The sequence below is a fragment of the Anabrus simplex genome, chromosome 1 (assembly GCF_040414725.1).
Source record: "Anabrus simplex isolate iqAnaSimp1 chromosome 1, ASM4041472v1, whole genome shotgun sequence".
In the NCBI taxonomy this organism is placed as follows: domain Eukaryota; kingdom Metazoa; phylum Arthropoda; class Insecta; order Orthoptera; family Tettigoniidae; genus Anabrus; species Anabrus simplex.
Genome location: NC_090265.1, coordinates 1,588,525,169 through 1,588,548,895, shown reverse-complemented (window position 1 = coordinate 1,588,548,895; position 23,727 = coordinate 1,588,525,169). Strand labels below are relative to the sequence as shown.

Here is a 23,727-nt window from a genome sequence, read left to right as displayed (position 1 = left end):
GAGTCTAACCATCGTCGACTTGGTCTCCCTCTTCTTCTCTTACCCTCCATGGCAGAGTCCATTATTCTCCTAGGTAACCTATCCTCCTCCATTCGCCTCACATGACCCCACCACCGAAGCCGGTTTATGCGTACAGCTTCATCCATCGAGTTCATTTCTAAATTAGCCTTTATCTCCTCATTCCGAGTACCGTCCTGCCATTGTTCCCACCTGTTTGTACCAGCAATCATTCTTGCTACTTTCATGTCTGTTACTTCTAATTTATGAATAAGATATCCTGAGTCCACCCAGCTTTCGCTCCCGTAAAGCAAAGTTGGTCTGAAAACAGACCGATGTAAAGATAGTTTCGTCGCTGACATTGTAAAATAGAGGCTTGAAGCCCAAAATAGTTAATGTTCAGAATCTTGGATTTTTCCTAATCTGGTTTCTAGTTTGGCATTGTCCCTGATTGTTATTTTTCCCTTGTGGAAATTTGTTAAGTTTGTTTTTTATAATGAAAAATATAACCTTTGTAAAATTTTTAATTCTATTCTTGACATTGTAGTTAGACCCATTTTCCCCGGTACCTTCTTTCATCTCTGCGTTCCACAGATACCCCGGAACAATTATTATTATTATTATTATTATTATTATTATTATTATTATTATTATTATTATTAAAAACCTATAACCTGTTTTCCAGTCAGTGAAATGAAATAATACTGGAGAGTGTTGCTGGAATGAAAGATGGTATGGAAAACCGGAGTACGCGGAGAAAAACCTGCCCCGCATCAGCTTTGTCCAGGAATTTTGACCGGGATTTTAACCACGGAACCCCGCGGTGAGGGGCCGACGCGCTGCCTGCCGTCTGAGCCACGGAGGCTCTACTACTATTATTATTATTATTATTATTATTATTATTATTATTATTATTATTATTATTATCTGACTGCCTGGCTGAATGATCAATGTACCAGCCATCGGTTCTGAGAGCTCTGAGCTCGATTTCCCTGCGGGCGATCTTACCAGTTTGGATGAGTCTTTCTGCTACTGTGATTTCATCCCTCCGCATGGGCTTGGTGTCAGAAATGGCATCTGGGCGTAAAATTGGGCTTATTACACGTTTAGTGCCACCTCCAATTAATTGGGAGAAGATCAGGAGATTATATTTCTCATCAATATTTTAATAAAATTATCCTTTACCAGAAGGCTTTCTTCTCAGTGTACAAATAACGAGAACGCAATGTCTCTAGTTATTAATGATATAATTATGTGAAACTCCCATTACTGGAGGGAAATCGAAGACAAAAATCTATCCGCCTTACGTTTCGCTGTTTAGATATCCCTTCGAGCAGACGTGTACAGTTAGAAGTATTCAAGTACATACGGCGTTTAGGTAATGATTTATGCTGTGTAAACTGGATACCAACAAATCCTTGTGTATATGTATGACTAGCAAATGTACCCGTTCTTCACTACGGTACTCTACATTGTATACGGATATCGAAGTAAATTAGTGCACATGAAGTGAATAAGATTTTTAAATTGGGTTTGTCTTGGCTTTATCCGAGAATCAGTATTGTGAAATCCACAGACGTTGTTTCCAATGAAAGTGTGATTTGCGGAATTGCGATGATTACGGCAAGTCCACTTGTTTACTGCAATTCACAACGAAGAAGGTAATTTTCATTTAACGGCAGACCCCATTGCCTAGTGCACGGCCAAAATCGATTTGGGGAGGTTTCATTACAATGGCAGACCCCAATTACAGTTGAGGAACTTTTTTTATATTTGCAAGGACCTTCCTTCCCGCCAGACTCATTTTCTAATGCCAGTCAGCTTCCTGCCAGTCACACCGAGTTGGTGAGATTCCATTATAATAGCAGGCCACTATGCATATCGTCAGTCACATTTTAGATGGGTCAATTTGTTTATAAAGGAAGACACCCTTGCCTACTGACAAACAGAATCGGGTAAATTAGTTTTGAAAAAAAATTGCACGCTCCCTAGACTTCTGCTAGTCGAAACGAGAAGGGAATTATGCATTAAAATAGTGCACAAGAGATGGAGAACGACCCCATTCTTACTGCCTGTCAAAGTCGATGTGGGGAGGACTGAAAACAATAGCAGAAGCCCTCCTTCTGACAGTCACTATCGATTTGCAATGTATTTAATACCAATGGCAGACAAACCCTTTCTAGATTGCTACAAATCGACGTCAATGAAAGAATATAGTCGTCATACGGAAGTATAAGGATGTTAACCATCATTTACAGAATAACTGCTGCTAAACGGTACATCAAATCGAAAAACGGATTGTACGATAAGACGCACTTTCTGGCCATATCTTGGGGTCATCAGCTACTCCCGTACAAGTTTCAAATTTCTGATATTTCTCGTAGTGCCTCATTAATTCACGTCTTTTTTCATTTTTAAATATTTATATATATATCGCTCCAGCCCGACTTGCTTTTATATATATAGATGACGGATAAGCATGAGCACGTTGAAAAGTGCAGACTTCCACTTCGAGATTCATATCTCCTAAACGGTGCATGATATTGAGAAACGGTTTGCGCCATCAGACGCCTCATTTATCGCCCTAAATGTTTGTTTCTGCACTACTTCCTCGTATCTCCCACATTAAGGGGGTAAATTGAGTTCAAATTTTGAATAGGGTGAAATTTGGATACATTTTTAACATTTTACATGTTTTGCCTACTTATGTACTGTATAAGCTAGAATCATGAAATTTGGTACACATATGGCCCTTAATCGTGCCAATGTGCGCACCCAACGTGATGATCCTATCATTCTTATAAGTGTGTCAAACAATGAAATATACTTGTAAAAATCACCAAATTTACGAACAGTCCGGAAATACGGCCAGATTTAACGTATAAGGGAGAGAGATACGACAAAACGTCACAGGACCAAAGTTGTAGATTACTCCGAATTGAAGCGACAGTGTGCCTTCGGTTTTGTGATACGACTTACCGTTTAGCCAAAAAATAGCTCAAAAGGAATGTCTGCACAGTCATTAAAATTGCCTCCATATTTCGATATCTTTGGGGCTAAAAAGTGAAAAATTTGAACATCTTGGAATTTTTCCGTCGGTTAGGGACCAAAAGCTATAATTTCACCAAATTTCAATTGTCTACCTCGTCTGGCAGGTTGTGCCGCCATCTTGATTTGGGGGGACGGGGGATAAAAATTAGGAAATTCCCGAAACTTTTTAAGCCCACGAAACCTATAGGTTGTCGTTTCGGATATATTATACGACTGCGTTCTTATGCTGAGCCCAAAATTTGAGCCCCCCCAGAGTGCCCCCTTCAGGGAATTTTGAGAATTTCCGATTTTTCTAGTGATCCTGGGGTCATCAGCTTCTCCCGTACCAAGTTTCAAATATCTGAGATTTCTGGAAGTGCCTCATTAATTCACGTCTTTTTTCAAATATTTATATATACATCGCTCCAGCCCGACTTGCTTTTATATATATAGATATCACAAGTTACGTTCAGCATTCAAATCTTAACAATAGGATTACCCAACGTTCCCTTCACTTACTTTGTAAGATAAACTTCCAGATAAATAATTCCCATACATCGTACTGTAAAATACAATATATATCCCCTCTGCAGAGCATCGCGGCGTTTTAATACTTTCAATCTTCACCGATTTATGAATTCTGCCAACATTACGTCTCTCAAAAAGTATTTAATGACCTGCTTCCGGGATGAATACTAAAAATGCATTAATTAATACTAATTCATTTTGATAGTATGTTCGCCAAATCACCTCATTTTTCCCAAGCCATTTTTGTTATTTTGTTTTGTTTTAATCTAAGTAATTTCATTCCCCTGTAAATTGATTCAAGTGTTTTGGCAGCATATACGATAATTAGATTAACTCCTTGCTAATCATCAACATAGTTCCTTTTTGCAACCAAGCTAACCAATTTCAATATTTGTAATGCTTAAGGTCAACCACAGTATATTAGTTTTATGTAATTTATGTTTATAATGATTAAGTGTATGTATGTTCTTCAGTTTTCAAACTTCAGACTTTAGTTTAATTTTTCTTCCTCATCTTTCTGTAATAATTGTTCTGTATATTTTTTAAATGTAGAAGCTACATAAAGGGGCTCATTAGCCTTAGTGACAAATTCTAACCAATAAATTCAAATTCAAAAGCCGGGACGGCGTTAAAAATTCATTCTTTACATTGCTAGACTCACGATTGACTAAGAAAACATTTTTCGTTATCATTGGAACACGACAAACCAAAGTAAGCTGGCTAATAGACACATGCAACGATCTTACAGAAGTCGATATTAACCCACTACAAGCACTACACGCAGACAGAATATTAACACTCATAAGTTTGCGTCCAAGAATCCAACGGCAAGGAACTTGAAACTAAAGAATGCCAGGACACGAAAGAGATGACAGGCCCACAGTAAAAGGATGAGGAAGTTCAGGAAAAATAAGAACAAGAAGGTCAAAATGAAGAATAAAAATGCTATATAACGGTTCTGCGAGCTTCTTGGAGGGCTTAACGCATATATGTAGTAGTAATAATAATAATAATAATAATAATAATAATATAATAATTTCCTTTAGCTATCACAATCCTGGTGCAGCTCCTGTAAGGCAGACCCTCCGATGAGGATGGGCTACATCTACCGTGAATTGAAAACTGCGAGTTAGTGTGATGGAGTATAGCATTGTGTGTGGTATACGAGTTGCAGGGATATTGTGGACGGCACAAATATATAGTCCCCGAGCGTAGAGAAACAGTTTCAGATTAAAATCTCTCGACCCGATACGAATTGAACCTGGGGCGCCGAGAACCAGACATCAAAACGTTGACTACTCAGCCATGGAGCTGGACATGATGATGATGATAATGATGATGGTGATGATGATGATGATGATGATGATGATGATGATGTTTCTCTATTTGAGTTATCGGTCCATAAATTGGTTTAATGACGATCTCTAAGTTAACCCTGTGCTGTATTCTTCATTACTACTGTACCTAACTGCTACATTCTACATCTACAGCAATCTGTTTTTTCATATTCTCGTCTTGCCTTCCTCTACTATTCTTTCAAAAACTAACCGAACAAGTCACAGATTACAAAAGATATATCTCTTCATGGTCAAGTCATTCTCTTCTCAACAACTTATTCCAGTATCCCTTCATTTGCATGATTTACTTACTGACACTCTACGACAAGGAATACTAAATGAACTCCTTCTCGTCCTTCAGAAATCCTATTAACCTACCTATTACCTAGAGCTGAACTGCACAGACTATACCACTTCTTTCTCAGTTTATTGTCCAAGCTAATGACAAACCGAGTACAGATACCCACAAAAACAAAAACCAAAAAAAAAAACACTCAACTTGGCAGACATACTTCATACTAACAAAGTGAAGAGGGTTGTTCACCAAGACGAAACCGCAACGGCGAAAGCAATTGGAAATTAAATGGGAAACCACGGAAAATTCCTTCCAGTAGTATTATGATCAAAAGTTGGCTTTTAATCCACAAATGGCACAAGTGCCAAAGGAATGCGCGTTTCACTCGTATTATTATTATTGTTATTATTATTATTATTATTATTATTAATAATAATAATAATAATAATAATAATAATAATAATGTCCGCCTCTGTGGTGTAGTGGTTAGCGTGACTAGCTGCCACCCCCGGAGGCCCGGGTTCGATTCCCAGCTCTGCCACGAAATTTGAAAAGTGGTATGAGGGCTGGAACGGGCTCCACTCAGCCTCGGGAGGTCAACTGAGTAGAGGTGGGTTCGATTCCCACCTCAGCCATCCTGGAAGTGGTTTTCCGTGGTTTCCTACTTCTCCTCCAGGCGAATGCCGGGATGGTACCTAACATAAGGCCACGGCCGCTTCCTTCCCTCTTCCTTGTCTATCCCTTCCAATCTTCCCATCCCTCCACAAGGCCCCTGTTCAGTATAGCAGGTGAGGCTGCCTGGGCGAGGTACTGGTCATTCTCCCCAGTTGTATCCCCGACCAAGAGTCTGAAGCTCCAGGACACTGCCCTTGAGGCGGTAGAGGTGGGATCCCTCGCTGTGTCCGAGGGAAAAGCCGACCCTGGAGAGTAAACAGATGATGATAATAATAATAATAATAATAATAATAATAATAATAATAATAATAATAATACCATTGTTATTGGCTGCACGTCCCACTAACTACTTTTACGGTTTGAGGTACCAGAATTTAGTACAACAGGAGATTTTTTTACATGCCAGTAAATCTATCGACACGAGGCTAACGTATCTGAGTACCTTCAAATTCCACCGGACTGAGCCAGGCACGAACCTGCCAAATTGGGGTCAGAAGGCCAGCTTCTCAACCGTGTGAGTCACTCAGCCCTGTCAACAGAAATGAGTTTCACGTAAACTGAAATGCCATTTCTACAAGTTAAAAAGGCTTACAAGTCTCTGTGGAGAGGTCAGAAGAGGAGCAATTGAGTCATTGCTGCTAGGCGATAGTGGACTGTTTGACTGATAATTCTTACAGGGAGAAATGTGATCTTCTTCCAAGTATTACGTAGAATGAAGGAACTCGGAAAGCCTTAGAGAATATACAACAGATAACATTTAATACTTCTTGAAGTAAAGAACGAAAATTTCCAACACATGCTAAAAAATATCGTGTCCTCATTCTGAGGTGGTGCAGCTCTTTCCAGGTACACCCCCATTGGAGGTGAGCTGCATGTACCATTTCAACCACATACCAGCCCTCCTGCCATTCTTAAATATCAGACAGTACCGGGAATCGAACCCGGGCCCCCGAGTACGGCAGCTAATAACACTAACCGTTTCGCTACGAAGGCGGACACCAATACCTGCTGCAATGTGGTGAATTTTATTGATTTTTACGTTTGATTCGCCCGTAATAACTGATGATTTTTTACTACGAGTGCGAAGTATTTGTCGGCTAGAGCACTCCTGTTTACCATTACGCGGCATGCGGGAAGGACCGGAACGACTTCAAAGGTTTAGTGTGAAATTAACATATCTCAAAAAATACCTTTTTTACGTTTTTTGCAGTATTCGATAAAACATTCCTTCTCTCTTTCTTCCTTTCTTTCTTTCTTAACCTGTTTACCTTCCACGGTTGGTTTTTCCCTCGGACTCAGCGGGGTACAACTGTGAAGGATGACCAGTACCTCGCCCAGGCAGCCTCACCTGCTATGCTGAACAGGGGCCTTGGTAGGGGATGGGAAGATAGGAAGGGATAGACAAGGAAGAGGGAAGGAAGCGACCGTGGCCTTAAGTTAGGACCATCCCGGCATTTGCTTGGAGGAGAAGTGGGAAACCATGGAAAACCACTTCTAGGATGGCTGAGGAGGGAATCGAACCCACCTCTACTTTGTTGACCTCCCGAGGCTGAGTGGACCCCGTTGCAGCCCTCGTACCACTTTTCAAATTTTCGTGGCAGAGCCAGGAATCGAACTCGGGCCTCCGGGGTGGCAGCTAATCACACTAACCACTACACCACAGAGTCAGACTCCTTCTTCCATCTGCTGAATAAAATCGTAACTTAGTTCCGAACAATCTTGCATATACTGCGGTTCGTAACCACAAAACGTGATGGTATATATCATCATCATCATCATCATCATCATCTGTTTACCCTCCAGGTTCGGCTTTTCCCTCGGACTCAGCGAGGGATCCCACCTCTACCGCCGCAAGGGCAGTGTCCTGGAGCTTCAGACTCTTGGTCGGGGGATACAACTGGGGAGAATGACCAGTACCTCGCCCAGGCGGCCTCACCTGCTATGCTGAACAGGGGCCTTGTGGAGGGATGGGAAGATTGGAAGGGATAGACAAGGAAGAGGGAAGGAAGCGGCCGTGGCCTTAAGTTAGGTACCATCCCGGCATTCGCCTGGAGGAGAAGTGGGAAACCACGGAAAACCACTTCGAGGATCGCCGAGGTGGGAATCGAACCCACCTCTACTCAGTTGACCTCCCGAGGCTGAGTGGACCCCGTTCCAGCCCTCGTACCACTTTTCAAATTTTCGTGGCAGAGCCGGGAATCGAACCCGGACCTCTGGGGGTGGCAGCTAATCACGCTAACCACTACACCACAGAGGCGGACGATGGTATATATCATTATTAAAATAATTAATTTCCTTATATCCACATGCTAAATATCCACAATTTTGTATCCTTTTTAAATGTTATTTTGTCTTTCATGAACAGTTTAAGATTTAACGATTCAATCTGTATTCTATTCATGGAAGTGATATCTGCTACAAATCCCGCATAGATCGATGGAATATCAGCGCCTCATCACGTCACTAGTTGGTAAGCCGATATGGTGACAGCGCCCGAGAGACTCACCCTTGATGTCTATCTTCTGGCAAGCGGCGGGCTGGCGGGGCGGCTCGGGGGCAGCAGGCTGCTCCCCCAAACGAGCGATAAAGTTCGCAATGCTCTGCGTGTCTCCAGGGGAAGTGCCGCACACGACCGGTTTGATGCCTGAGCTCAAGTTGAGGAAAGGATCAGCACAGCGAGCATCCTGGTTGGAATTACACACGTAGCAGCGGATGGTCTCACCTGCGAACAAGACAGAGCCTGTTATGATGTATACTGTGTGTGGGCAATTGTAGAACAATGTGCGATGACTTGAACTTATTTGTTTATAAACCTACTGAGGACGTAAATCTCTATGAACATAATTAATATACAATCAAGTACTGATTAGGCTTTTGTGCGCGGCAGTATCGAGAACCACCGAACGGATTTTTATGTGAATGTTAGGCCTATTATTGTATAGAGAATGTATTGCGGAAGCTATGTATATATTAAACATTAATCTACAACAAAATGGAGCCGAGCAGTGGCGATTTTATGGAAGGAAGTCAAAGAAACAATTGGCTATCCGAACACTTCCTTGCCTTACGCTGCCTACCCCGTCAATGATAGTCCCCAGGTATGAACGTCGTACATTAAAAGTTCTACCACGAAAGTCAGTGGCAGTATATACCTCTCTGTGAAGTAAAGCCCTCAATAAGTACGTTTATGTTATGGTTTGTACTGTAGTATAAAATGTACCGTAAAAATAGAAACCAATTTTGAGATTAATCCTTACCGAAATATTTTTTCACCTCAGTATTCTTTTTAAGTAAACATACTATTGACAGCATGTAGTTTCTTGTGTGATTTAGGAGTTACCGTCATTTTAGTGAAAGTGCAGGTTAAAACATCGCGTGAAGGGAAAGGAGCGAGTTAAGAGGCAGGTAGCCTGAGCACTGAGCTACCAGGAGGAAAACAACTGATCTCATCTACAAGGAAATGTTACAAAATCAATCATCATAAATTCAAGATTGTACAAATGCACCCGTGCGAAGCGGAGACTGGTCGTTAGCATGACATAAATCACCTTTCCGAATATTAGATCATTGTTCTTACTACAACCACCTTTATCGACTGCTTATCTGCAGATTAACGCGTATGTTGAAAAGTAACAAGCCAGCTGGGTAAGCTGCTACTTATCTCTTAGTTTTACGACGCTATTAATCTCATTATCGTAAGTCGCACAATCTACAGTCTTACATGAAACCAGAACCACAGGGAAGTGACGCCCTATTTCCACAACCTCACGAGAATGATCAAGGATTCGTTTTCAAACAGGATGTAGGCTACACATCATTTTAACGATGCTCTGTGGGACAAGTTTGAGATGCCCTTCATGAAGAAAAGGAAGACCACCGGTATACCATGTCGGAGTATAAAAACAGGAGAGGATGAGTGGTTGAAAAGTAAATAACTGATGTAATGCTCGTGGCTAATACGTTCCATCTAACAAGAACGTTTCGTTCCTTCGTTAATTTGAATCAAGCCCCAGCCTGTATATACCATTTTGTTAGTGGGTTATGTTATTTTCAAGGAAATATTATTTCCATTTCAGTGAAATGTGACAACTAAACTGTATTATGATTGGCTAAGGACTGTTTTCCTCGAAATGAATTAATTTACATATTTGTTTATGTATTCACTTCTCTTTCCTCTTTTAACTTTCTTTCCTTCTTTCTTTCTTTCCTTTAAGGCTTGATTAGCCCAGTGACTTAGCTGACGATTTCACTCGGGAAAGGTACGTACCCAAGGCTCAAAGCCGAGTTGTTCCCAAGTTGGACCACGTGGATTTCGCAGCCAAAACACAAACTGAGTCAATGTGGCTCCAGCGATTCCAGAAGCACCTCAGGTAATCTAAAAAACCAGCATTTTATTTACAATATTTTACGTATCAATGTATTTATTTATTCATTTCTTTCTTTCTTTCTTTCTTTCTTTCTTAGGCCTAATCTCTTTATTGTCCTGGGTTGGCTTTTCCCTCGGACTTAGCGAGGGATCCCACCTCTGCCGCCTAAGGGCAGTGTCCTGGAGCTTCAGACATCGGATCGGGGGTACAACTGGGGAGAATGATCAGTACCTCGCCCAGGCGGCCTCACCTGCTATACTGAACAGGGGCCTTGGTGGGGGATGGGAAGATTGGAAGGGATAGACAAGGAAGAGGGAAGGAAGCGGCCGTGGCCTTAAGTTAGGTACCATCCCGGCATTTGTCTGGAGGAGAAGTGGGAAACCACGGAAAACCACTTCCAGGATGGCTGAGGTGGGAATCGAACCCACCTCTACTCAGTTGACCTCCCGAGGCTGAGTGGACCCCGTTCCAGCCCTCGTACCACTTCTCAAATTTCGTGGCAGAGCCGGGAATCGAACCCGGGCCTCCGGGGGTGGCAGCTAATCACACTAAACACTACACCACAGAGGCGGACTATTCATTTATTTAAAAATATATTATTTATGTTAATATTGAACTGTATTCAAAGTAAACTTTTTTCCTTCCAATTTGCATTACGTAGCACCGACACAGATAAGACATAGCGAGGATGGGATAGGAAATGGCTAGGAATGGAAAGAAGCGGCCATGATCTTAATTAATGTGTAGTCTCAGAATTTGCCTGGTGTGGAAATGGGAAACCACGGAAAACCAACTTCAGGGCTGCTGACAGTGAGGTTCGAACCGACTGTCTTCTGAATGCAAGCTGACAACTGCTTTACCTAAACTGCGCAGCTACTCATTCTGTAGTAAATAAAAATGTTAACGTTTGGTTTCACCTCCGTACAGGACATGAAGGCCCTTGGAGGAGGGGAAGGTAAAGGCTTCCATCATTGTTAACTTCGGCACATGATGGGGTGGAGTGGTTAGCTCTACGCCCGGCCGCCTTTGCCCCCGGGAATTAACCTGGTACTCATTTTTGGTGTAGGCTGAGTGAATCTCAGGGCCATATGCACCTCCGGAAGTGGAAATCTCGTTTCTTAAATTTTACGTCTTCCTGACGTGGATTCGAACCCACGACCTTCCGGGCGAACCAAGCACGCCTTTACCGCCTCGGCCAGGCAGCCCCTTTTAAATATACCGACACGAGGCTGACGTATTTGAGCACCTTCAAATACCACCGTACTGAGCCAGGATCGAACCTGCCAACTTGGGGTCAGAAGGCCAGCGTCTTAACCGCCTGAGCCACTCAGCGCAGAAATGTTAACTATTGAGTATATTCTTTCTTCTTCTTTTTAGAATTTACTTTACGACGCGCCGTTAGGAAACACACTAAGGGATTGGGATAGGAAAGTGCTAGGAGCGGGTAGGAAGCGGCTGTGGCCTTAATTAAGATACAGACCCAGCGTATGCCTGGTGTGGAAATGGGAAACCACAGAAAACCATCTTCAGGGCTGCCTTTACATTCCTCCTTCCCTTATGCCATCAGCTGACTGAATGTAGAAGTATAAAGGAAGTATCAAATGGTGGGAAAAATCCTTTGACCTTGGTTTTTAAGGGCAACGTGGGATAAGAAAATTAAGTTGTACACTGTAATGGAGGGGTCTGCCTGGCCGAGGCGGTAAAGGTGTGCTCGGCTCGCCCGCAAGGACGTGGGTTCGAATCCCCGTCAGGAAGTCGTAAAATTTAAGAAACGAGATTTCCACTTCGGGAGGTGCATATGGCCCTGAGGTTCACTCAGCCTACACCAAAATGAGTACCAGGTTAATTCCTGGGGGCAAAGGCTGCCGGGCGTAGAGCTAACCACTCTACCCCATCACGTGCCGAGGTTAACAATGGTGGAAGCCTTTACCTTCCACTCCTCCAAGGGCCTTCATGGCCTGTACGGAGATGGTAAACTCCATAAGATAGGCGTGATAGACCGAATGACACGGAACATAAAGAAACGTCTTGATGTTTCTCATATCATTCTGTGGCTGTGAAACTTGAATAATAAAGGCAAGAGGAAACACAGTGAAATGTTGTGCTGAAGACGAATTCTTAGGATTTCGTGGATGGAGAAAATGGCGAATGATTCCGTAGTCTACGAGCTCCGAATGCAGAGAAGTCTCTCCATTATGGTGGATCAGAAGATTTTATGGTTCTTCGGACACATAATTGGGCGAAAGGGAGGCAACTTGGAAAATGTCACTCTCCAACGAAAAGTGAATGGCGAAAGTTCAGGAGGAAGGCAAGCCGGAAGGAAGATGGCTCAAGTGCAAGGAATCACTCACTTGCCTCTTAGATAATCTATAGGTCTACGGAACGCAGAAGATCGAAAATAAGTGAGACGTGTAGTAACTACCATCTTACAATGTGTGAGCAAACGTATGTTATTGGAGGCGCCAACGCAGCGGGGCGTGCAGCCCATTATTTCGACCGCGCGTCTAGAGCTGGAGCCTGCTGACTGATCAGTAAATATTACTGTTGCGTCTAAATTGATCTAATTCGTTTCTGTGAGATAGTCATATACTACGCCATAAACCATCCGGTAGTGCCTTTGACACAATCCATCCGTTTTCAACTAGTATGAATTGCAATGCATATTTGGATACTTTTCACCGGGCGAGTTGGCCGTGCCGTTAGGGCCACGCAGTTGTGAGCTTGCATCTGGGAGATAGTGGCTTCCAACCCTACTGTTGGCAGCATATCTGTGTCTGTGCGACGTAAAGCAAATTGAAAATATACATTCTTTCCCTTTCCACCAAAGGTAAAGTTCTTGGCGTTTACACCCTTCACTCAGTAAAAGCAAGTAAGTTGTTTTACATAGCAGCTCCGTACGCGATAATGGCTACGAGATCTCCAGTTTTTATATGAAGTCTGAACCGCAGGGGCATTACAGTTCATTTCAATAATCCCACATGTATTGCCCGGGATTTGAACTGTGGCTGCCTAGGTGATAAATCAGTGAAGATATCTCACGGCTATCACGTCTCTTCACAGGTAATAAAATCATTCTCTTACAAATGACCCCTTTGCCTTCAAAGAGACAGGAGTGTTTTCCTTATAGAACTTTCTTCTGTGAGCAAGCTGTGAGGAACAGGTGGGAGGATGCAAGTCTTCGAGCTTAATAATATGGAGTCCATCACAGTCGATCAGTATTACGAAAGATGTAGCGATAAGTTAAAGAATGACATTCGACTCTATAGAGTTTTCTAAAGCCATGGGAGTTAATAATAATAATAGTAATAATAATAATAATAATAATAATAATAATAATAATAATAATAATAATAATAATGCGTGCTTAAAACTCTTTCAACTATTATCATTCGTAATGGGACGAGAGTGGTAGAACATTGCGCTGAAAAACTATTATTCAAAATGTCAGTATCTTAAATCTACGAACATATTTAAGTAGCATTTGATCGGTTTTGAATGCCAATTGACTTTTGCTGGAATTCGATCCGGCAGTACAAGGTACATATGGTGAGTATCTAAAGAACTTGCTTTCGCAGCTGGTTGCAAGGCAAGTCAATGAAATGTGTAACATCACCATTATTATTATTATTAACAAGCAATCGAACGCGATCTTCGTTCGTAAATTTGTTGTTAAGTCCGAGCTTAAGGTTTATTCAGTGAACGAATATAGATATCACTGCATGGTTTAAACGTAGACTTACGTTCCTTGACAACGCGTACACGGAAAGAACAGTGTTAACCCTATATAGGACAGTGGTATAATAATTTACCACCACCATTATCTCCTAAAGTAATTGCAGTATTGTTCATTTCTACCACTGTATATTTGGAGTAAAAATTGGGACCAATACATACACACTATTTTGTATGCTTTTTCTTCATAATTGAACAGAACAAAAAGAAAACACCACAGGTGGTAAAATAGTATAGCACTGCCCGTGTGGTGGAAACACAATGAGGCTGCTCATGTTTGTGTGAAGTTGATACCGAATTACGAAGTCATCTACTTATTGCAGAAGTCTCAGGCATGTTTATAAAGAATACTGATATATTTTAGTTTCAGAATTACGTTTTCATACAGTTCTATTTTTGAACGTGAGGAACTTCATCTTATTTGCCCGTATTGAACTGAGATCACAATTAAAATAAAAATCTTTAAGGTTCCACCTTGTTCAATACAAATACACTGTTGTTAGATGACTTATTACAACATATATTTTATTGCAGTACTAGTTTCGGCGCTCTATTAAGGCACCATCATCAGCTACACAATAAGTAGAGAAACTTGAAGATATAACAATACAAAACAACATACTGATATACTTAACTCCTTAATGTCTATCTAATGGTAAGTTTAAAACTCTAAGTTACAAGCAAGATAACCCTTGTGAGTCGAAATTGTAAAATCTCGTGAGTTGTCCTCAAGATTCTGTGATGGCAATAATTTTTACATTCGTAAAATCAAGTTCAACAACATTCCTAAAATCGTGAAATTAAATGTTGTTGAACTTGATTTTACGAATGTAAAAATTATAGCCATCACAGAATCTTAAGGACAACTCATGAGATTTTACAATTTCGACTCACAAGGGTTATCCTGCTTGTAACTTAGAGTTTTAAACTTACCATTAGATAGACATTAAGGAGTTAAGTATATCAGTATGTTGTTTTGTATTGTTTTATCTTCAAGTTTCTCTACTTATTGTGCAGCTGATGATGGTGCCTTAATAGAGCGCCGAAACTAGTACTGCAATAAAATATATGTTGTAAAAAGTCATCTAACAACAGTGTATTTGTATTGAACAAGGTGGAACCTTAAAGATTTTTATTTTAATTGTTACAGTTCTATTGTTTTTAACTTTGAGAGAATAATGAGATATCTGAAAACATGCATGAAATTTCTAACCAAGGGCAGGCTGTAGGCTACTTTGTATAGCCGTTTTGTGAAACATTTATGAGAAATACAAACTGGGGCGGTGTAAAATATTATTACAAGAGCTTCAAACATTACGTTAGCAGTATTACATATTAGTAATTACATTTGCCTAACATGTTATATTGTTACAGCTGCCGTATTTATCACATAACTTCAATCGGGGATGGAGACACGTATAGATTGTAAGTGTGGGGTTGCTTTTTTATACCAAAAAACAAAACCCCATGACACTACAGCCCTTGGCCTTCTAACCAACAGCTGCTCATCCCGAAGGCCTGCAGATTACGAGGTGTAGTGTGGTCAGCACGACGAATCCTCTCGGCCGTTACGGTTTTCTAGACCGGGGCCGCTATCTCACCGTCAGATAGTACCTCAATTCTAAAACGTAGGCTGAGTGGACCTCGAACCAACCCACAGGTCCAGGTAAAAATCCCTGACCTGGTCGGGATTCGAACCCGGGGCCTCCGAGTAAGAGGCCGGCATGCTACACCTACCCCACGGGTCCGGCTTGCTTTTTTATATACCATCCTGTAAATTATCGGTAACAGGGAAAAGATGACGATAATAATAATAATAATAATAATAATAATAATAAAATATTTTTGTAGATGGTGGGAAAATGCTTGACGGAGCTGGAAATCGAGCAACTATTATCAGTCACTGACGAAATTGCTTTCCAGTCGGACTTAGAGGGTAATTCAGGGGCTGAGGACATTTTACTCGTGCAGCAAGTTAGGAACTTCAATGCTTCTTCAGAAGCGGCAGCTGCCTCGTCTACTAAGGGATTTTCTCCAAGGCAGGACGCGCAGAACATGAGATTGGGACTTACCGCAGATGTGCATATTGCAGCACAAAGAAAAGGCAAAAGCGTAGCAATCTGATTTGCAAAACATGTGATACGGCTCTATATAAAGGTTGCTTTAGACGTTTCCATGAGAGTCAGTAAGACATTAGAATTACTGCTATATTTTATTTCGCTGTATTTTAGGTTACGCATTTTGTCATATTGATATTGTCAGAGTTCGGAATTTTTAATTTTGATCATTTTATGATCAAATCTGATCTACTTTATGCGTTAGCACACGTTATCTTGGATGTAACAAAATATATGTGTGGTGGTAAATTATCATACCACTGCCCATCCTGTGTTGTCGGTTGACCTAATGGGCAGTGGTATAATAATTTACCACCCCATTAACCCTACCTACACTTTTTCTGATTTTTTTTTATTGAATCGTGTTTCAAGCTCGGCAGAGAGGCAGTTTACAAAGTTTCAGAATTTTTGAACTAACCCCGGACTTCTGCCCTATAAAGGGTTAAGACGCTTTTAGTGTTTGGGCAGAACGCGTATATCACCGAGTGTTTGATGTCTCAGTTGATAGATAAAAGAGGAGGACACATGTTGCAAATCTCAAACGTCGTTCTCAAGAAATAGCGCCTCAAAGTAAGGCAAAACGTGACGTCACACGCATACTCTGTTATAAGATGGCGCTGTGTTGACTCGCGCGCTCAGTTGATGGTTAGCTACCATTGTGGTCAGTTGTATATTATTTCTAATAAGTGAGTCTACGAAACCCTAAATATATTGCGGCCCTTACAAAAGTGACAGCGTACCCCATTTTTCACAACAAACAAACAAAACCCGCGGCGCATTTCTTATTAAGGGCCTTGATTTGTCAAGACCACTGTTACCCACCCAGATGGCCTCCATATACCGGAGTGACACATGTTCAGCGTAACGACATCCTCAGCCGTATTGCCTAGCTTTATTTTTTGGTATTTGTTTTACGTCGCACCGACACAAATAGGTCTTATGGCGACGATGGGAGAGGAAAGGGCTAGGAGTGGGAAGGAAGCGGTCGTGGCCATAATTAAGGTACAGCCCCAGCATTTGCCTGGTGTGAAAACAGGAAACCACGGAAAACCATTTTCAGGGCTGCTGACAGTGCGGTTCGAACCCACTATCTCCCGGATGCAAGCTCACAGCCGCGCGCTCCTAAGCACACGAACATAGCTTTTACGACCTCGTCCGCACCTTCTCGTATTAGAAAGCTCCTCAGTTGATCTCACCGAAAATCGAACCCGACTGCCCTGGGCAGGACATGCTACACTACACCACGCGGCTAGTGTTGGCTACTGAATGCATGATTCGAAGCAGTGTCCGAGTGAATCGATTCACAGGAACGGCGAGCTCACGGCACACGATTCAACTTACTCCCAGCGGACGGTGCTGAGTGGCGCACTCACTGGACGTTGACGGGGAGCCGAGCTTCCGCTGCAGCGAGACAGTGAATCATGGCACATCGAAAGAATCGTGAACGAGCCACGGCTCAATGAGACACAAGATACACACGGCTCCTTATCGGCACACTGGACACTGGCGGAGAGCCGAGCTTCCGCTGCAGCGAGACATACAGTGAGCCATGGCACACCGAAAGAATCGTACGCAGTCGCGCATCAGTGAGACACACACACACGGTTTATTATCGGTACACTGGACATTGTCGGGGAGCTGAACTTCAACTGAAGAAATACATACAGAGCCATGGTACACTGAAAGAATCGTTTGCTATAATGGACTCTCGAGCTCAGCTCATTAGAAAATAATATCGACTTGCATTCACTGTCCCGTTCTTACAGGGAGGTTTAAATAATAGATGGATTTATTTGCAGTGTTAAAAAGGTAGTCAAAACATAATTCTGAAGTACAGAAGCTAGTAAGTAGGTAGGCTATTAGGTTATACTATTTATTAGTTTAATGAGTCTTAGTATTATAAGTTGACATTTGACAATTAAACTCGACTCTAGCCTCGTAGCCTGCCCTATGACTATGAGTCATGCTCATGACCACTCAAAAGTACCTGTTTTATATTGGGAAGAACGGCTCAGTATTCTCTCAGTCCATATGTCACATCGTTGCACAAGACTTCAATCATATGTGGACAGACGCAATAACTTAACCAACAGCATGTTGAATCAGAAAATCAGCGGGCTACTGTACATCTCGGCTAGCCTATACAAAATATGACGATTTAAAAAATCCTCAGCTGATAGAAAAATACATATTTTCAAAAATGACTGAGCAAGTTGGACGTGCGGTTAGTATCGCGTAGCTATGCGCTTGCATTCGGGGGATGGTGGGTTCGAATCCCACCGTCGGCAGCCGTTAAGATGGTTTTCCGTAGTTTCCCCATTTTTACACCAGGAAATCCTGGGACTGTACCTTAATTAAGGCCATGGCTGCTACCTTCCTAATCCAGGACCTTTCCCATCCTGCATCGCCGGAAACCTTCGATGTATTAGAGTGACTAGCATTTTTTTCTAAGAAAGGAGTTCATAGTATGAAGACCAGATGGCAGCAGCAAGCACTGAATGCTGTTGCTGCTGGCTTACCAGTACATACTACACAGATGCAGTAGGAGCGGTGACTAATGTGCCGTGAATCGGATCACTGTATCGATTCAGTAACGTGAACGGGATCAAATGAATCGATTTAGTAAAATGAATCGAATGTCCCATCACTACACGGGGCTCGTCATGGCTCTATAAATTACCCAAAGAACAACATGTGAAGGTGAACCGGGGAGTGTTTAAATTGTTCCGATAGAGTCTCTAGATTCTAGACTACAGCCGTGTTAAGAATTGTAATTGGTGATAATTCATGGCGGGTTTAATTGTCCAATGTGGCCCCTCTGCCTATCACTGTCATCAGTTTACCACTATCCCGAGCCTTTTTGTGAACAATATCACTAGTCTTCCCTGTAGTATATGAAATAATGTATTACCATTAATTTCAACACTAGACCAAGTCACATACAAGATGTCATACGAAAAAACATGAATACCACAAATCGATTTAAGGCAGCTTATTTCAAAGATAAGTGAAAATACAAAGAAGAAGAAAGAAAGAAAGAAAGAAAGAAAGAAAGAAAGAAAGAAAGAAAGAAAGAAAGAAAGATTAATGCAGCCAGTATCCAGTATTTGGGAGATTGTGGGTACGAACCCGCACTGTCGGCAGCCCTGAAGATGGTTTTCCGTGATTTCGCATGTTCACACCAGGCATTGATTAAGGCTACGACCACTTCCTTCCTACTCCTAGCCCTTTCCTTTCCCATCGTCGATATAAGATATATATATGCCGCTGCGACGTAAAGCAACTTATTTAAAAAAAGAAGGAAAGAAAAGGAAAATAATACTGAAGCCAAAAATTTGGTTAGGTATAATTGATTAGTTAATAAAATTACCTTTCGCAGAGACGGTTTAAGCCAATCGATCGCTAACTCCACTCACATGAAGGGCAGAGGAGGTGGACAGCGCACGATTAAGGAGGAGAGACTGTCAGAGCGTACTGGACTCCGATACAGGTTTTGGGTGACTTTTGCTCATTAATTCGCTTATATTTAATTAATTCGGACAAAATTTGGTATATTGGAAAAATGCGTTCTTATTGTATCTTTCTCTGAAATGAAAATCGAACTTCTGTGGATAGGAATATTCATCATCATCATCATCATCTGTTTACCCTCCAGGTTCGGTTTTTCCCTCGGACTTAGCGAGGGATCCCACCTCTACCGCCTCAAGGGCAGTGTCCTGGGGCTTCAGACTCTTGGTCGGGGGATACAACTGGGGAGTATGACCAGTATCTCGCCCAGGCGGCCTCACCTGCTATGGTGAACAGGGGCCTTGTAGGGGGATGGGAAGATTGGAAGGGATAGGCAAGGAATAGGGAAGGAAGCGGCCGTGGCCTTAAATTAGGTACCATCCCGGCATTTTCCTGGAGGAGAAGTGGGAAACCACGGAAAACCACTTCCAGGATGGCTGAGGTGGGAATCGAACCTACCTCTACTCAGTTGACCTCCCGAGGCTAAGTGGACCCGTGTCCAGCCCTCGTACCACTTTTCAAATTTCGTGGCAGAGCCGGGAATCGAACCCGGACCTCCGGGGGTGGCAGCTAATCACGCTAACCACTACACCACAGAGGCGGACGGATAGGAATATTACGGCGCAGATTTCTAACCATGGACTTTCGTGGAGTTACCTGGACATCCCTTAAATAAAAGTGAGCATAGACCGACCTGTGAATCCAGTCTGTCAGCCCTAACCATAACCATAACCATACTTAATTTCAATTAATTTCATCCAACTATTTGTGAGTCAATCTGTTCAACTGAACATCATGGACAGCAAACGGACGTACAGTTCAACCGACAGACATTAAACCCTTACAATTTTGTTTATTTAGATCGGCGAGTGGCCTAGCCGAGACGTTGAAGTGGTGCTATACCCTGTCAGTTAATAGCGAAATTTAGAAACGAGTTTTCTTTTTCCTAACGAGATGCATGGCACGAATGTCCACTCAGCCTCCTCCGGGACGAGTGGCTTAGATGGTAGAAGCGCTGGCCTTCTGAGCCACACTTGGTGGGTTCGATACCAGCTTATTCCGCTGATATTTTAAGGTGGTCAGAATCGCCAGTCTCGTGTCACTACATTTACTGGCACGTACAGTACCTCCAGAGAAACAAAATTCCAGCACCTCGGTGTCTCCGATAAACATAAAACTAGTTGGTGAAACTTAAAAATAATATCATTAGGAAGGAGTGTTGGCCCAATTCCTGGAGACAGGAGGCATCCGTGCTGAGAGCTAATACAGCCCACTAAACGCCGAGGCTGGGTGTGTGTGAAAAATGGTGAGAGAATTCTGTAGATTTAATACTTCATGTCCTGTGTAATGTAGATGTTATCAGTTTCGTGTTATCGCATCTACGTGTAAGTGCTCCTACATAAATTCATCAGATTAGAGCACTGAAACATATTCAGTAATACATTTGACCACCGGCCACACAATTAACAGCACGTAACCCTGTCATTCCACTGATGCCGACAGCCGACATATTGGGAGACTGAAGCCCAGGGAATATAAACGAAAAAATAAAACAGTCTGTCTCCTTGAAGAAAGTTTTGCTGTCTATATAGGTTACTAGTGAGATAACCGTGCTTCGCTACGGTATTATAATGAAATTTATAATTGAATGCTTAACGTTTTATATGTAATCCGCCCAAGATCGCGATCTGACTCGTTTTCTGAGACAATCCGCCAAAATTAGTGATCTGACTCGTTTTCTGAGAGATTACAGCAAAGCTCCTCCCATTTTCAATCTTTCATTTCAGCAATCGATTTCGTACTTCCCGGGCTAGTTCCAGGTATTCTAACTGGTCAGTTGGGTCCCTAAATCTTTGCCATCTTTTCCTGTAAGCATTTTTCATATGGATCAAATCCTTGAGGAGATCCGGCGTGGTGTCATCTTGGGTGCCTTGGCGGTACTGAACCCGCGGCCGGACTGCAATCGTAGTCATTACCCGGCCAGGACACGTTTCCAGCGCGGTCCGCACATTTTGACGACGGTCCAGAACATTATAATTATTATTATTATTATTATTATTATTATTATTATTATTATTATTATTATTATTATTATTATTATTATTATTATTGATGTTTTGGACCCCACAGCTAGATGCAGACTGCTAATTGGCGGTAAATTACATCTGCTGCCATTGTCATTGCTGACAATGTGACCAGCACCATCGTCGCGCGTAGGCAAGTAGGCGAGATTTCTGGCGACAGGAATGATATACTTCTGTGCATTATTGACCTTGTTATAGAGGTGAACAATTGCACGGTCAATATCATTCCAATCGTTTACTTCAAATGTGTTTAAATTTTTATTTGTATGCCAAGAGAATTTACCGTAATCTAACTTTATGTTCTCCAAAGGAAAAGATGGCTCTTGAAAAAGAACTCGGGAAAGATTTAAAATGATCAGTTTATGATCAGAATAAGTACATTATGAACAGTAAAATCAATTGGTCTCAACACCTTTTTCACCCCACCGCCGTTAAGTTGATTTACCAGACCCCCCCCCCCCAAAAAAAAAGAAGGCGTGCTTATGTTTAAAGGAAATTTCAAATACCAATTTTCACGTCTGTTACCTACAGTTCTGAGATATAAGTACCCCATAAAAAGAAATTACTTTATTTAGCTTCCCTTCATATTCCCCCCTTAAGTGAATTTTTCTGGAAAAAATACTTGTTTCTTTAATAGTAAAGGATCTTCTAAATACCAATTATCACGACTCTAACATCTTCAGTTCTTTTAGATATGTGTCCTCATAAAAGGAATTCAACACCTTTCCACCCCCGCCCCCAAGATGATTTCCCTCCAAAAACGCTTTCTTCTTTGTTTTTAAAGAAGTTCCAAATACCAATTTTTCACGTCTGTAACCACTTTAGATTTTATTAGATGTATCCTCATAAAATTAATTCAATTAATTTTTCAATTCCTTCGCCTCCCCCTTCATTTATTTTCTGAAAATAGGTGTTTCTTTAATTTTAAAGCAGGTTCCTAATACCAATTTTCACGTCTGAAAAATCTTTCGTTTTTGAGATAATAGTATCCTCATACAAATAATTCAACTAATTTTTCAATACCCCCCGCTTTAGGTGGATTTCCGAAAACAAAAAATACGCATTCCTTTATTTTTAAAGGAGATTCCAAATACCAAATTTCACGTCTGTAACATCTTCAACTTTTGAGATATCAGTATCCTAATTAAAAGAATTCAGCCCCATATTCAGTCACTTTTACACCTCCACCCAAGTGCATTTTTATAAAACAAAAAATACATGTTTCTTTATTTTTAATAGAGATAAAATACTATTTTTCACTTCGGTAAAATGTTAAGTTTTTGAGATATATTGTAGAAATGCTCATTTTAAAATTCCACCCCGTTTTTAGTTCCCCTTAAGTGGAGTTTCCAGGAACAAATCGCCTATGTTTCTTTACTTTTACAGGAGATTCCAAATACCAATTTTTACGTCTGTAACATTTTACGTTTCTGAAATATACAGTAGATATAGATCTTTCTAAAAATTCACCCCAATTTGTCACCCCTGTTTAACCCCCATTAATTGGATTTTCGAAAAACAAAAAATACGTGTCTCTTCATTTTCAATGGAGATCCCAAATACCAATTTACAGGTCTTCTGTTTCTGAGATATAAGTATCCTTATTTAAGGCATTCTACCAATTTTTCAGCATTTTCACCCCTCCTATTGAGATTTTCCGAAAACAAAAAATATGTGAATCTTTATTTTTAAAGGGGATTCTAAACACCAATTTTTACATCTGTAAACTTTAAAAGTTTTGAGACATAGATACACTCATTTTAAAAATTCACCCCCCCCCCCACCCATTAATTGGATTTTTCAAAACAAAAAATACGTGTTTCCTTATTTTTAAGAGAGATTCTACACTAAATACAAATTTTTACATCTGTAAAGTTTTGAGATATAGATAAACTCAGTTTAATATTTCACCCTCTTTTCACCCCCTTAGCGACGAATTATCCAAAAAATCCTCCCTTAGCGAGCACCTACATTGTACTATAAATGTATCCTCAAAATTTCATTTGATTATATCCAGTAGTTTTGACTAGGCGATGATGAATCAGTCAGTCAGGACAT

The 23,727-nt window shown here is 41.3% G+C and overlaps 1 protein-coding gene across 1 annotated transcript in view; it reads right to left on the bottom strand.

The window, feature by feature from the left end:
• LOC136881090 (UPAR/Ly6 domain-containing protein crok-like) overlaps positions 1–23,727 on the bottom strand; it is a 224,101-nt gene that overhangs the window by 56,475 nt on the left and 143,899 nt on the right. The window contains exon 2 of the mRNA XM_067153715.2: positions 8,369–8,584. Coding sequence (XP_067009816.1) covers positions 8,369–8,584 — 216 coding nt within the window. The remainder of the gene's footprint in view (positions 1–8,368; positions 8,585–23,727) is intronic.